Source organism: Synchiropus splendidus, chromosome 2 (genome assembly GCF_027744825.2).
Source record: "Synchiropus splendidus isolate RoL2022-P1 chromosome 2, RoL_Sspl_1.0, whole genome shotgun sequence".
In the NCBI taxonomy this organism is placed as follows: Eukaryota; Metazoa; Chordata; class Actinopteri; order Syngnathiformes; family Callionymidae; genus Synchiropus; species Synchiropus splendidus.
This window is the reverse complement of record NC_071335.1, coordinates 39,031,496-39,046,155: the sequence shown is the minus strand read 5'-3', so window position 1 is coordinate 39,046,155 and position 14,660 is coordinate 39,031,496. Positions and strand designations below refer to the sequence as shown.

The window sequence follows — 14,660 nt, the reverse complement described above, 5'->3', positions numbered from 1 at the left end:
GATTATTTCTGATGGGAAATTGTGATACGCCATTTCCCCTTTAACCGTGGATCTGTAATATCCAGCTACCTGGTGCAGACTAGAGAAGGCTCATCTTTCAATATTATTTTTTTCCATAACAGCAAAATAGTAACTATATATTATGGATCATCAAGAGTAGCATTTGAATCTGCAGATATAGCAAGCCTTTCTAAATGTGATGATAGTTTTAAAAATAAAAAATTGAAAGAGCTTTTTTTTGGTGATTTTTATTTTACTGATAATTTCACATTGGTGTGCATATCTACATACATATGACTATCAACTTGTTTTTTTGTGTATTTTAAAAAATGACCTTCCCTATGAGTCACGAAAAAAACATTAATTGTTCATTATTATTAATAAATTTAAGATTAATCAACCTGATCAATGGCTTCACGTAGATGAGTATCAATATTTTAATGATTTGTAATGATTTCTCATTAAAGCCAAACCGTGGCCTTTCAAAAGTATCCATTAAAGCAGTAGCTTCGAGTATCGCGGTTCAAGGAAGTTTGGAGACCTCTTCAGTCGGTCCTCGAAGTCAGGAGTTCAGGAGGAATACTGAAGATATTACTCAAAACATTCATTTATTGAGACAGGAGATTGATTGCACATATGAATAAATGCACTCCACATGCTACAAAATGTACATATCTATGACTGATCACACAAATATCAAATAAAAATAAATAAAGAAATAAATAAAAAGATTCCTAGCAGGAAAAAATGTGTAGTAAAACACAGAGGGGCAAACAATGGTTTGAAATCTTCTGGTTTGATTGTGTGACACAGTGACATTTTTCTTAAATGCTTTCACATTTAATCAACAATAAGGTGGACTTTACCCTTTTCATCCTTCAACACGTATTTAGTGTTATAACTTTGAATCTAGGTAATCTGCAGCATACGAGTTCCACCTCATCAGAACCAACCCAAGGATGCAACACCATCACATAAATATCCCGTGGCTCATCCACACCTGTCCACTAACCAGGAAGGGTTAGAGAGAAGAGATATGTTAATACTGACTGTCTTGATGCCACGGAACCTATTTAAATGTTGTTATTCAGCAAATGTGTTCTGAGATTTATCATGAGATGGTGGGATTGAACTGAACTTCTGTTCTTCTTCACGCCTCAATGACCCGAACACCCAGCTTGGTAGGTCTTGAACTAGACAACAAAATGTGAATTAAAAGTTGACCCAAACCTGTGAGCAACTTGTGAGAGGTAAATGCAATAAGTGACTTCAGAGTCAATCTAATGGTTCCATTTGGTGTCGACCTGACAGTGACCTGTCACACTGAGGCAAGCTATCACTGACTGCCCTTAAGGTGCACAGTCCAGAAACTTTACTGCAGTGTCTCGGAATTATAATTGTAATATCATTTTCACATGCGACACAAGGCCCACTAGCACGATTGGATCAGTCCTCACATACATGATGTCTTTCCCCCCCCAACAGCATCTTATTCCATTTCCATATTGCTCTCTGAGCTTGTATATCCCAAAGATCCAAATTAATCTGTTGTTGACTTATCTATCAGTGTTGTGGCCAGCATGTTATAATGTCACACTTCAGAACACATTGACTCTTAGTTTCCCTGAACACACTGACTCCAGTCTTGTCTCTGTGCTAAGGTTTTCACAACCAAATGTGCTCTCTAGAAATGAATGTCCCAAGATGATGAGACAGCATCTGTGGAGGATAGTATTCTTTTCTTTTCTTGAAATACATGGATATTGGATGGATATTGTTTGTACAATGCAAAAGTGCAGTTAATAATAACTCCTCAGCCAATGTGTTCTTATATGTAGGGTGGTCCAAAGAACAGGTTTCCTGTAAGCCCATGGTAAACTGAGACGAAAGGCTGAACTGATTTCCAGCAGATGGGACAGCTCACCAGCGCTCTGGAGAGGACGAACGAGAGGCTGCTGTGCCCCATGCCAGTGGTTTGGTGTGGGTTCAGCCCCCAGTGTCTGTGGCAGGTGGTTATTCCCCCTCTGTGGAACATGTTTCTTCTCTCAAGTGATTATCCATCCTGTCACTGCTGCGATCCTCTGATACTGGGAGAAAAGTGAGAGACACATGAACAATAATTTTAAGCCTCACATTATGTTCAGATTTCAATGAAATTGCCACATGGCCTTGAACTGCAACACACTAAAACACTTCACTGAGACAACCAAAGTTTCCGGAAAACAGACTTATGTTCTGGTGACAAAGGTCATCATAGATAGTTAAATCTTTTGCTGATTGGTCACTTGCATATTAACCCATAAAGGCAGGTAATAGAGTGAAGACGAACAAGGAAGAAGACAGTGTGTAGCATTTTGAAAAAGGAACAGTAATGCCCTGACAAACAACGTCTTGAGGCAACTGTATAGAGGACCTTTCCAGGCAGTTTGAGCTGTATGAGAAGGCTGAGGGTCAAGGAGCCTGAGTTGGCAAATTCATCTCAGAAAAGCATCTCTAATGTTGTCTTCAAAGTGTGCAAAGTACAGCATATTGAGTATTACCTGGTACCAATGTCCAAATATCAAAGCAATTGCTGAAGCTTCTCGGTCCGTTGCATTGGCCATTGTGCCAAAAGGAAAAATAAACTATTACACCTTACCAATCGGCGACAACATTTGTAACCACAGACCATTTCCAATCTTAGGAACATTCGTTGTGTTTGCTGTCTACAGAGAAGTGCTGCACTTCAAGGCCACCGTAAATTACTTTATGGAACTGGGACAGTGTTATAGAGTTATCAGAAGAATTACAATCACTTCTGTGTGGACAGACAGTTCTCAAATGGAGGAAGTGAGTAAGCTGCTAGCAGGCAGTGCTGGGGAGAAATGGGCCATTGCGAAAGTAAATGAGACAGGTTTGCATCACGTGTAATGATAAAAATATTCAGAATTACAATTTGCATTACATCTGGATATTGTCAGCATGACCTCACATAAAAGATTATTTTCGCGAGCCAGTGCGTGCAGCTACCAACCAGCAATGTCACATAAAATGTATTGGTAGAAATGTAAACATTTGAACTGTGGCTGTCAAGACGATGTTTGCATCAGATGTCCAGAGAAGGTCCTACTCCTCCATTGCAATACATCACAATCATTGCCCCACAACGACGAATGGCAAATATAGCACACAAATATACTACTCCTTCATTGGATTGCATTGTTCTCCTGCTTAACTAGTTTGGATTGCTCAAGCTACCACTGGATGGATGGATGGGTGCATGGATGGATGGATGGGTGATGGATGGCTGGATGGATGAGAGTGGTTCCTTGTGTGTAACCAATGTCATGGTAGAAGGGTCCACCTGGTGATAGCTCCTGATGTATGACCTGCTTCTCTTCCAGCTGCTGGGGCTCCTCCCGGACAACAGACATAAGGTCAGCAGGGGATTGAGAAGGAGGGGAAGACTTGTCCATGTGTTTGTAGAGACCTTTCCAAATCCTGAGGCAAGACAGGTGAAAAGATGAAGGAGTATGAAAATAAATGGCATAAATCACACACAATGGGTGCTGCAGTAACTTACTTGAAGCAGAAGGGGCTCGTATTAGGTCTGAGGACGCCCTGACACTGGCTGAGCTCAGCCTTGTACAGGGGGTTGAAGAATTCTGCCCTTTCCGACCACAGCTGAGGCCACACAGAGTGACTACGCTCATGTAGTCTGACAAAGACGTAATACTCAGTTACAACCTGTTGACTTTTCTTTATGAAAAAATGTGTTGTTTGTGAAAACAAAAAAGGATAAAGTAGCGTATTCCTAAGTAGTGTAGTAACAGGCACCACAGTGAGCGTCAAGAGATAGAACGACATTCAAATTCTATTGATGTCTGTGCACACACATTTTAGAATAGAATTCCAATGACTCAAACAATCAAACTTGATTATTGTGTCTAGGAGAAAACTTTGCTCTGAAACTGAAACTTCCATTATTTGAACACAACACAAAGGATTACGCAAATCCAGAGTGTGAGGTCATGTATGTCTTGTTCAAGTGGGCAGAGTGCCTGAAATCCTGGACTGTTAGTTGTGCTCGTGTTGTGACGCTGATCTCAATCATTTTGATAAATACATTCATTTGTGTTGAGATTTGTGTGTAGAGATTTACCTCATATCCCTCTTCTCTTTCTGGCTGTTGCCCAAGAAGTTTCCAAACTGGCAGGAGTAAACATGTGTGTGTATGGCCACCAGGAAGCACTCGTTAAATTCAAAGGCACACGGGAACTGTTCGGACAGCTGCCACACACACTCCAAGAACTGGTCAATGACAGGGGACACCTCTTTGGGATCAGTGTTGAGGTGGCCATACCTACAGAAAGAGACAACATGAAGTCAAAAAACATATTTTTATTTAACACCATAAAAACAAGAAGTACATATATTTGTTAAGAAGAATTTGATATCAACTACAATTCATAAAACAGGCATTAAGGTAGTGAGGGGACTCGAACTGTTTCACTTAGATTAACAGACAAAAACAATGAATCATGAATCTATTATTGTAAGCAACACAGATTAAGCCTGCATTAACATCCAGGTTCAGTTCACCAAAACCAGAAGCATCGTATTATGCACGTTATTGCATGATTTACCTTTGGCTGAAATCTCATGAAAGAGAGGTTAGGAGCAATGAACAATTATTTTACCTTGGGAGAGAACTACTGAGTTGTTTTGCAGCCTCTCTTGAAACTGTTTTATGACGAAATCTATTAGTGGAGTTTGTCTCCAACATCATCATTTATTCATGTTTAAATATAATAGCTGAAGTGCAGAAATGAGAAATTCAAAGTTTCACATCTCTCGTAGAACCAGGTTGTGTCAGATAGATAGCTCTGCCAGTTTGATTTAGGGGTTAAATTGAGCCATCTGTCTGCTGTCTTCAATGTATCTCACGTCTCTTAAGAGTCTGCTTTAACTATAGCCCTGTCTGGACACATTTCCTAGATGCCAATGAAGAAATATTAGAAATAATGTGAATAAATTATCAATTACTCATATTCTATTCTTTAAATCATTATACAAACTATCAGTGAAGCCTAACCCGGGACACGGAAGAGGACACTGCCGCCTATATACGTTGAATATCCAATTATTTTCAACACAGTGTTTCGCTGAGGCACCAGTGCAGCGGGAGACATATGTTGATGTGAACCAAGGCAGACAACCGCGTCATAAAAGCTTTAAGCTACTCGATCTAATAACAAACACCAATCCAGCGACTCAGACTCGACCACTGTCAATATCAAAAGTTTCCTGTACTCAAAGAAATGTAAACCTATGATTGTGAACCTAAGTCCAACAAACTGTCCAATACTATCATACGCCGGTGTTGTGAAACAACATACAGCTGGAGAAGAGGCCGCGTCATCATGGTCTCAACATATTCATGTGTGCAAGTCCAATGCAGTGAGTATGCCGTGCATTGATCCAATTCATTGTGCACAAAATTCTCATTGCGCATTACAAGGAGCTCCTAGTGGTTCCTGAAGCATTTGTATTTGTGTGTATATATGCAGAACCCAGGATTCCACAACCCCATGTCCAGACCTGTGAGAGAACTTATGTCCAAAGGAAACCCAGTCCTTTTCGATCAGCACCTGATAAGAAAAGCATCAGGAGTTACTGTAAATATTAACAATCATGGTGTTTTTGTGGGCGTGGGTTGATGTATTACCATGAATCCCTTGATAGTTCTGTAGTACGGGTCCATGAGTATACTGGCTAAGGAGCAGGCCTGGGCTGTCCGATCCCAGCCATCTGAACAGTGTACCAGAACACTCACACCCTCATCGGCCACTGCCTGGACAGACACAGATGCTTCACTGTCATGTCAGATTAGTTCAGAGGGTCTTTCAGAATCAGAACCAGAAAAGCTTTGTTGTATGGTCCAAGACAAGTCACAGCATCACAGAGACACTGAAATATGCCCTGAAGTAGACTGACAGATGCATGGCTGCCAATGTGCAAACAGCTCCTCTGACGATCACAATTCATCCACATTCACAGGAGTGGGTTAAGTTAAGGACACCACGACAGTAGCTGGGATGGAACAGGAATAACTCCCTGCTAAATCCCTGGTTACAGAATGGCCCACAGAAGCACCTGAACCACTGTTGCCCCAATGTCTTTCATTTTCATCTTTGATTATTTGATCATCTACAGAAGCATTTTGAGATGACTTAAAATCTATTTTGGGACAGCCGCCATAAAGCTGCGGCCCCTCTAGGTCCATGACGTCACGTGTTGACAACCTGCCCTCTCTGAGCAGGGAGTAGGGAATAGTGGCCTTGCTTTGCTACTTGAAATCATACATTTGAAATTAATTGGCTGGAGCAATGTCTTGATAACCTAAAGTCAATCTGGAATATCATTATCTGTTGTCAGTTATTTTCATTATCAGTTATCAGTTAGTTTCAAGTTCAGGTGGTTTACATGTCTTCATGGTTTGAACTTGTTGTCATGGCCTCTCATCTTCAAGCACAACTTCTCTTCTCATAGCCATTTTATTGGGAATAACAAGGATATTTGAATGAAACAAAAAATTGCCTTCCTAGAGCACTGGTTTAAAATAAGTATTTTCTTTTTTTTCAAATAGTTATCTTTATTATTACTGTATTAAACAGTCAAGCAGACAAATCAGTAATCAATCAGTTTGTAGTTTATGTCAGAGAGACTCCAATCTTCATTTCTTATTTGGAGCATTGGAAGAAGGTCTGGCTGAGGCTTCATCTTTCTGTTTTCAGAAAGCTATCAGTACCACCTGCAATTTTTGTCAATCATCATTCTGGCTGTGCCCTCCTGCAAAGGTTTTTTCGCGATTTAATTAATGACTAATGAATTTATTTTTTTGGAAACTTAATTCCAGCTAATTTGAGTATGAACCTTTCCTTTTAAACATTGTAGGCACATTCCACATCCATCAATTTTAAAGTAATTGAAAAAACCTCCTGAATTGGAATTTTCATTGAAAGTTGGCAATACTTCAATTCAATAAAACATTGCAGCTAACAGAAGGCATATAATACCTCTCAATTTAAGATTTTCACTTAACCTACTACATCCTATAGCGTTTTGTTCCGCTTTCTTTCATTTTGTTTTCTTTTTGTATTTCTTAATCTCGTTTATACTGTAGTCCATATTGTATAGTTTCATAACTTGACAAGACTTTTGTAATGTTGTGTTGTAAGTTAATATATGTTCACATCTCTTGAGAAAAGAGAAAAAAAGAGGGAGAGAGCGTAACATCATACAAACTGGCCAGCCATGTTTTTGTCTGCCTTATTTTCATGGCAATTCTAAAAGACCAAACTTGACTCTCAAAGCATGGAGTACGTGCATGTAAACGTAACCAAAACAAAGGGCCATTGGTGAGTCTGGGAGGAGCGAAAACATACCCGCGCAATGAAGACTCCTGCATCAAGAATGGCTTTGATGTGTTTGAGCCAGCCGGAATTCTCTAGTCCCCACAAAAAATCTGTCACAGACGGTGAGCGCAGTTCACCAACTAGCAAGAGAAATCCACTGTCACTGTTGAGAACTGGATTAGTCAAAGTTTGCTACAAACCCACATGCTCTATTACCATCAGTGAGCTTTTGCTGGCTGTTCCTCATCACATGAATGTTCTCGATGCCTATGAATTGCAGCTTTATGTTGTTATAGTGGTCTTCATTTTCATAGCCTTTTCCAGCCGCACGGTTGGCCATGGCATTTAGCTGCACACACAAACAAATTCCCTAATTTACTGAACATTACTGAATGTAGCAGTGCTCCTCTATGGTAATGGAGGTTACCTTGGGTCTTGTGTCCACAACGTAAATGTAGTCACTTCCAGGGTTGGACTTCATCAAGGACTGAAGCATCATCTCATCTTCCAGCGAGCGCCCACTGAAGCCTGACAGTGGCTGACTGGATCTGCACACCGCAGCCTGGAGGCCAATGGAAACAGCATTTCTCCATTAAGACTCTTCACTATGGGGTTATTATTGCAGCAGAGGATCACAAACGCAATTGACTTGATGTATCTGTTCCTGGGTCCACAAATACACAACTCAAACTTCAAATGTTTATATTGATTTAAGAATGCATTACTTAAAGCAACAATAGGTAACATCTATACTAAAATATATTATTTTCACTTTCTGTGAGAGACAGGTTTCATATTGAACAGAAGAACAGATGTCCCCAACTGTCTGTCTAGCTCTCAGTGTAAGGAATCTCTAGACCAGTGTTTTTCAACCGATGTGCCGCGGTCCAGTTTCATCCATTTTGTCCGGAGATGGAGGTGGACGATATGGTGACATTAAAAAATAAACAATTAAAACCTGTTGACAATCTACCAATGTGATGACATTACATGGAATTGGTAAGATTCCTTCAATAAACTGTAGATGTATGCTGTTTCTCCTCTTCCCACACACTTAGAGCGAAGAGACCAGTCAAATGCGCAACTTCCAAATTGTTTTTAAACCTGATGCGCCTCTAACATGCCCACACCTTCACGACAGATGGATTGTTCATTGGCCGACCTGCGACGCCAAAGACTGTCTGCGCCACAGAACTAATGGCTAACGTGAAGTCTCCCTTCAAAACTTTATTGACACTTGTAGACTGTCAAAGTTTGCTTTGTTGTTTATAAGTTACCTAAAAACTAAATGCAGAACCAAATAAATGCACTCTAAAATGTGAAGGGAGACAGAATCACACTTGGAAATTCCCCAAACTACAATAAAATCATGCAGACGTGATAAAATATTTAAAATAAATGAATTAATCATGATGCATTTTGCCATGGAGACATCTTCAGACAAATATATTTTCTGCAATTTGTTCCTGCAAATAGCATGCCAAAATCGCCAAGTGTCAGTAGCTACAATCAGTGGTGTATTTAGGTACGGGTGAACCAGGCAGCATTTTTGGGGGGCTGGCATGAGCCACTTAAAAATAAATAAATAAATAAATAAAATCGCACCAGGGGTACGGGTGCCACGTTATACAGGTGCAACGCGCGAATGTCATGCACTGACGCTGACAGTAGGACTGGAAAATTAACTACAAATGAAAATGAGAATCTTTCCAACACTTGTATCGCCACGACGGAGGTCAGAGCCGGGTCATTATTGTTATTAGCGTGATTTGTTTTGCTGAGCTAATTCACAAAAAATTAAAAAGAGGCAACAGGATTAATAGATTAATGTTTCATCTAAGCTCAAACTGTTCAAACCTATTGATGTCATAAATACAGGACGATTATTTGTCTTACTTATATTCCATTAATATTCCTTATAAATGATTATTCAACTACAACAAACTTGATGGAGAATGTGAATGGAGTAAAACAAACCTGTTGTGAACTAATTGAGAAAACAAAGCGCGCAAAAAAATGGCAACACCACTGGATGTCGCTGTTGGACCGTTCTTTGAAGCTACGGGGCTTTCAACGAACTCCAAGGGCATTTTGGAGATGACACATCAAACCAATGAATTTTTTTCTTGATTTTGTTGCCATCACAGGCTGTGGAGGAAGAGTTGTGGAGATGCTCGAGACTTTGCAGGCGTTACGCACTTGGGTGAAAACATTATTTGTGATCCTTTAGCTAACCCCTTACTTCCCCAAGATGAGGTTACACACAAACTTGGCACTGACCAGAGTGTCCTGGTGAAAGTAGCACAGAACAGGAAAACGTCCACGACTTCTGAACCTGGAACTACCAACGATGACGGCTGGTGTCGCTGATTTTGGAACGAACAACTCTGATGGATAGGTGTCACATACCTAAGAGAGAACATGCCTCATTAGTATGACAAGAAGTATGACAAGAAGAAGTCTGCGCACACTGTGACATGGTTTCCGAGGGAGAAACAAATGTTGCCAGTGGAATGAAAACTACAATTTGTGGCTCTGAATCACATAATTCCTTCATTCTTCCAAGGGACTCACTTTTGTGGCGAAAAGTGTGACACTCTCCCACAAACTAAAACCCTTTACAAAAGATTCTAGTATAAGTTTAAGTTTAAGCTTCTTCCCCTCAGCCGTCAGACTGTTGAATTCGTGAACAGCCTTGTTGTTTATTTTATTTTATTTATTTTTTGTCAGCACTTTATTCCGAAGCACTTTCCTAGTTAGTGGGCTCCCCACTGACCATGGCAATAAATTTTATTCTGATTCTGATTCTGAACCTCACAGTCCAGTGTACACTTTAGCCTGTAGTCTGGACTGATAGGCTCATTATAGATAACATTTTTTTTTTAATGGTTCATTTCCCAACAACACATGGCATGGCAAATATCAATTATGCACCTAGGTGAAGATAAATGACAACATGAAACACTGAACTAATTTAAGCGTGTTCACCATGGATCTGATGATATACAGTTAGTCTTACCACTGTGACTGAAGACTCCAACAGAATCTGTCATTGCCAATGCATTTATTGAGTTTCATTTAAATGTGAATGAAAGTCCACCAGACTTGCAGCCTCTGTACGTGTGTCGACTTTCACACGTCACAGAGGTCTGTGGATGGCTCCGTAGGAAATTTAGTAGTCCACATTTATCATTTTCGCATGAAGTCGAGCTGTACATGTAGTTTCTGCCATCGAGGAGCCCAAGGCGAGAAGCTCACCCCATGAGGAGAGCTTCCTGGGGCAAGGTGCAGCTCTTCAGACGGGATTAAGTCTGTGGCCAAAACCTGGTTTGCCTGTCTCCACATGTTGGACTTTTGAGCCAAACGCACTTTGTCTCGAGACAGAGCCTGCCGTGTGAAAAGCCCCTTAGAAAAGACCGCGCTCTGGAAGGGGGAATAAAAGAGTTCTAAGAACCATTCAATTTGGTTCCTGCTGCGCAAAGCTGGAAGCATTTCATCCGCAAAATGGTTCCTGCAACTGAAAAGGCTCCTGCAGTGCGAAAGTGACTTAAACAACACAACACGTAAGTGATATTGTCTGACACACGGTGACTATCACAAAAATCTCAACTCACCCTGTATTCAGTGTTGGCAGTGGTCGCCACCCATAAATTGTTGGGAACGCCTAACCTCTTGAAATCTTCTGTGAGGTCAATAAACTTCCATGATGCCTCTCTTTTTTCCTTATTGACATTAGGATTGAAGGACAAGCAGTAGAGCTCGCTGTACTTCTCTGTAATGAAATTTGTATCAATATGTGGTCTATATATAAAACAGAAAAAATGGGTCTTTGTTGATATTGTCATTCTTAACACCGGGGAATTCAAATGGTTTCAACTGATGTTAACAACAGACATTAGGCTGCAGTTAAGGGGTGAAATACTGAATAAAAATGAAGCACATGCCCACAGATATGCAGTATTGCCTCATTTTTTTCATTGAACTGACACCCTGCATTACATGTAGGAAACACAAGTATGAAAAATGCAGACGCACCTGGTCGAGACAACCGGGCTAATGAAGTGTGGACATCCAAACAGTCTCGCTCCGACTGTATGTAAAGATGGAATATACGAAAGTCTTTACAGCACATGATCAGCTGGCTCCCTGCAGGACTGGCTGGTGGTCTCTCCACACTGCTTACCATGCTGTGCAGCACCTAAAAACAACAAACTGTCTTTGCTGCTGGCCAGAAAGACACACAGTAATAGTTTCCTGCTGGCAAACAGGTTTGATTCACCACATACGAGGCCCCAGCAATAGACACAGAGGTTTACCTGAAGTTTCTGCTCACGTCCAGGGAAACCAACTCAGTCTCTTCACTTAAAACACCCTTCTGAAACGGGACCCAGGTCTATACGGTCCTTGTCAGAATCAATGATAACATAGCCCCAACTCAGATGGTGGCACCTGAATCTAACTGTTGTTAAAGCAATGGACACAGGACAATTTACAGTTAACAGGTAACACTAACTGATGAAGACCACATAGACTTGGACTAGTGACATTTGGACACTATAAAATGTACTGTGAAATCAGTCAGCAGTGTGTGTATGTGTGGTACTGACTGACCACATCATATTGCTGCATAATCTGTCTTATGACTGAATGCCTACATCCCCTTTTTTTGGAAACTTCCCCAAATGGTCTAATCCTTCTGACAATCAGAAAGTACTTTTGATTAGGGAGATACTTTTCCAAATGGCTTGCATCAATGTGAGGCAACCGAATTTATTATTATCTAAGTTTACAGCCCATAATTATTTCATTTCATGACTGATCCATGACAAACGTCTGCATTAATAAAATCAACTATTAATACAAGCGGGCACATTCTTACCCAGGTCTCCTTGCGAGTCTCAGGGTTGTTCTCAACAAAGATGGTGTGAGTGGCAGAAAGGTAGAGGGTCCCCACACTGGCCTTCCTCTGACAAGCGGAACGCTCCAGTAGGTGCACATTTTCCACCTGAGACAGGATGACACAGGCTAACGTTCACTCTCAGACAGACGAGGAGCACTGACAAGGCTTTCAATGGTGGGACTTGACGACTACGATTTACTACTATATCCATTATCGGACAGGCTGGTTTGACTTGGGAGAAACGGCTGTTGACACGACGGCAAGCAGCGACAGGATGGAAGTGATCACACGTAGATGGATGGAGGGCAGATGAAGGATGCTGCCATCAAACACAACACACGGGTGTGTACAGCACTGACGATCGTAAAGGATGATCGAACAGATTGTACAATCAAGACAATGAATTTAATACGTAGAACTAGCACGCTCACAACAAATGTGTCAAGGCAAAATGTTACCTTGGGCGTCCGGATATGCTCCATCACTGACGGCCAAAATGGTGGCGACAATAACGGAGTCAGCGATGGATGCGGCGTCTGCCGTTACATTTACAGACACAACAGCCTTTATGTCTGTTCTGGGTGGGTCCAATGGTGTCCAACGGTTATTGCCAGCCCCATGAAATAGGAGAAGAGCGGCTTGACGGAAGGAAGGATTGAAATTTTAACTGTACCAGACGGACATCCACGCTCAAGCCAATCTACCGTCAAGTTAACAACGGTTCACTGTTCTTTTTCCTGTCAGGCTTTTCAAAATAATCTGCAACTCCGACTGCAATTAAATTTCGTTCAGTCGAATGTTAATAAAGTGTTTATTTTGCTGCTATTACAAGGCAATAATTACTTATTATTGCCTTTCTTTCCTTAAATAGAAACGTTTGAGATTTAAAAGTCATTCGGTTTCTAAACTGTATCTCGAATACAACATGGATTCTGAGATCACTGCCCACGAAATGTCTTTTTAGAATTCAGGCCAATCTTCGTCTCTATTTTAGTTTAACAGTCATTGTCTCAATGCTTTCCCTAGCCTCTCACCCTAAACCTGACCATCCAAAACAAATGGCTAACCTTAACCAGGACTGTAAACCAAACGTGATTATTTTTTAAGTTTACGATGGCCTGCCAAAACATTCTCACAAGATCAGTCTTGTCAAAGATTGGTCCACACAAGAATATTAATACATATATACACACACACTCATGCAAACACATACACGCACTTGTATTTCTATTCATATGAGGACATGAGAGGTAAAATAACCCAGTTATTTTGAAGTTTTAACCCTCAAATTGAGGTTTAACCTCATGGGGACCAGCAAAAGTTCCCCACATATAGCTGAAGGTCCCCACAAGGAGGTTTGTTTCCAAGAATTGGTCCCACACGCACACACATTCACAAACCAAACTATAATCATTCCACGATGGCTTGCCAAGCCCTCCAGCTCCGCCACGTGTGACAGCCTACAAGACAAGGGGTGTTTGGAGTACTTCGGTTCAAGTCTGCGTTTTTAAATAGTTCTTTTATACAGGAAACTCTCAATAATAGTCCTAGTAGATACTGAGACTCTGACTCAGGAATGGTTCTGTGAGATGGAGCGGTCCATTATATCAGGAATCAACACTTGCGGCACACTTCTTCCGGCCTTAACTACATTCTGGCAAAAGAAATCATCGGCAACAGATGTAGATCCACAACATCTCCTCCACCTCTCTCTCTAGTCAGTCGCCACAGAGCTATAGAAACGTTGATGCACTTGCCGTCTAAACAGTAATAATTGAATCATAATCATAATAATAATCATCACATAAAACTTGTAGAACACCGTCTGTGAGGCTACGAACACAACAGGGTTCTACAAGTGAAACATTAATTTACATATCTCTACCTTCATTTAACAATTATATTAAACAGACATGGCTGCGTGCACCTGAGTCCATGTCCCAGACAGACTAACTGAGAGAGTCATTCCTCCCCCCATGACACCATGCTCTTCAGCATCTCTCTACAACTCAACAATTTTCACAATACTCAATGTACCCTATAACATGAGTTTTGTTTTGGATTGTCTCACCAAAGGGCAGTGATGTGTATATGTCTTGCTACAGTATCACTGGACGAGCCTGAAAGCCCAGTTGACTCTGACAACAGATTCTTTCTTTGTCATATGGGGACCACCCACCTATTTCACTGGCTTTGCCACCCATCAATAAATTGGCGGGTTGGACCACTGGAGTGAACTTTGAAATATATATTAACAGTTATGGGAACCCCCAGAACACTGAGGTGTGCAACCGGGAGCTGCAGGAGACTGGTGCTGGGGAATGGGAGCGCAGTGCAACAATCCCTATGTGTGTGTGTTTGAT

The 14,660-nt window shown here is 41.0% G+C and overlaps 1 protein-coding gene across 2 annotated transcripts; it reads right to left on the bottom strand.

The window, feature by feature from the left end:
- Positions 1–518: 518 nt before the first annotated feature.
- LOC128754721 (myotubularin-related protein 7-like) lies at positions 519–13,006 on the bottom strand. 2 transcript variants are annotated; one of them, XM_053857549.1, is made up of 14 exons: positions 12,756–13,006; positions 12,277–12,402; positions 11,433–11,595; positions 11,012–11,169; positions 9,678–9,806; positions 7,825–7,959; positions 7,602–7,746; positions 7,428–7,537; positions 5,708–5,833; positions 5,581–5,630; positions 4,142–4,342; positions 3,563–3,697; positions 3,344–3,480; positions 519–2,087 (listed from the first exon to the last, which is right to left on the bottom strand). In XM_053857549.1, the coding sequence occupies exons 1-14, from the start codon at positions 12,777–12,779 to the stop codon at positions 2,014–2,016; spliced, it is 1,713 nt and encodes a 570-aa protein (XP_053713524.1). In that variant the 5' UTR covers positions 12,780–13,006; the 3' UTR covers positions 519–2,013. The 2 variants fall into 2 exon arrangements, with proteins under 2 accessions (XP_053713524.1, XP_053713525.1); XM_053857550.1 differs by having other exon boundaries at positions 524–2,087; positions 7,614–7,746.
- Positions 13,007–14,660: the final 1,654 nt, after the last annotated feature.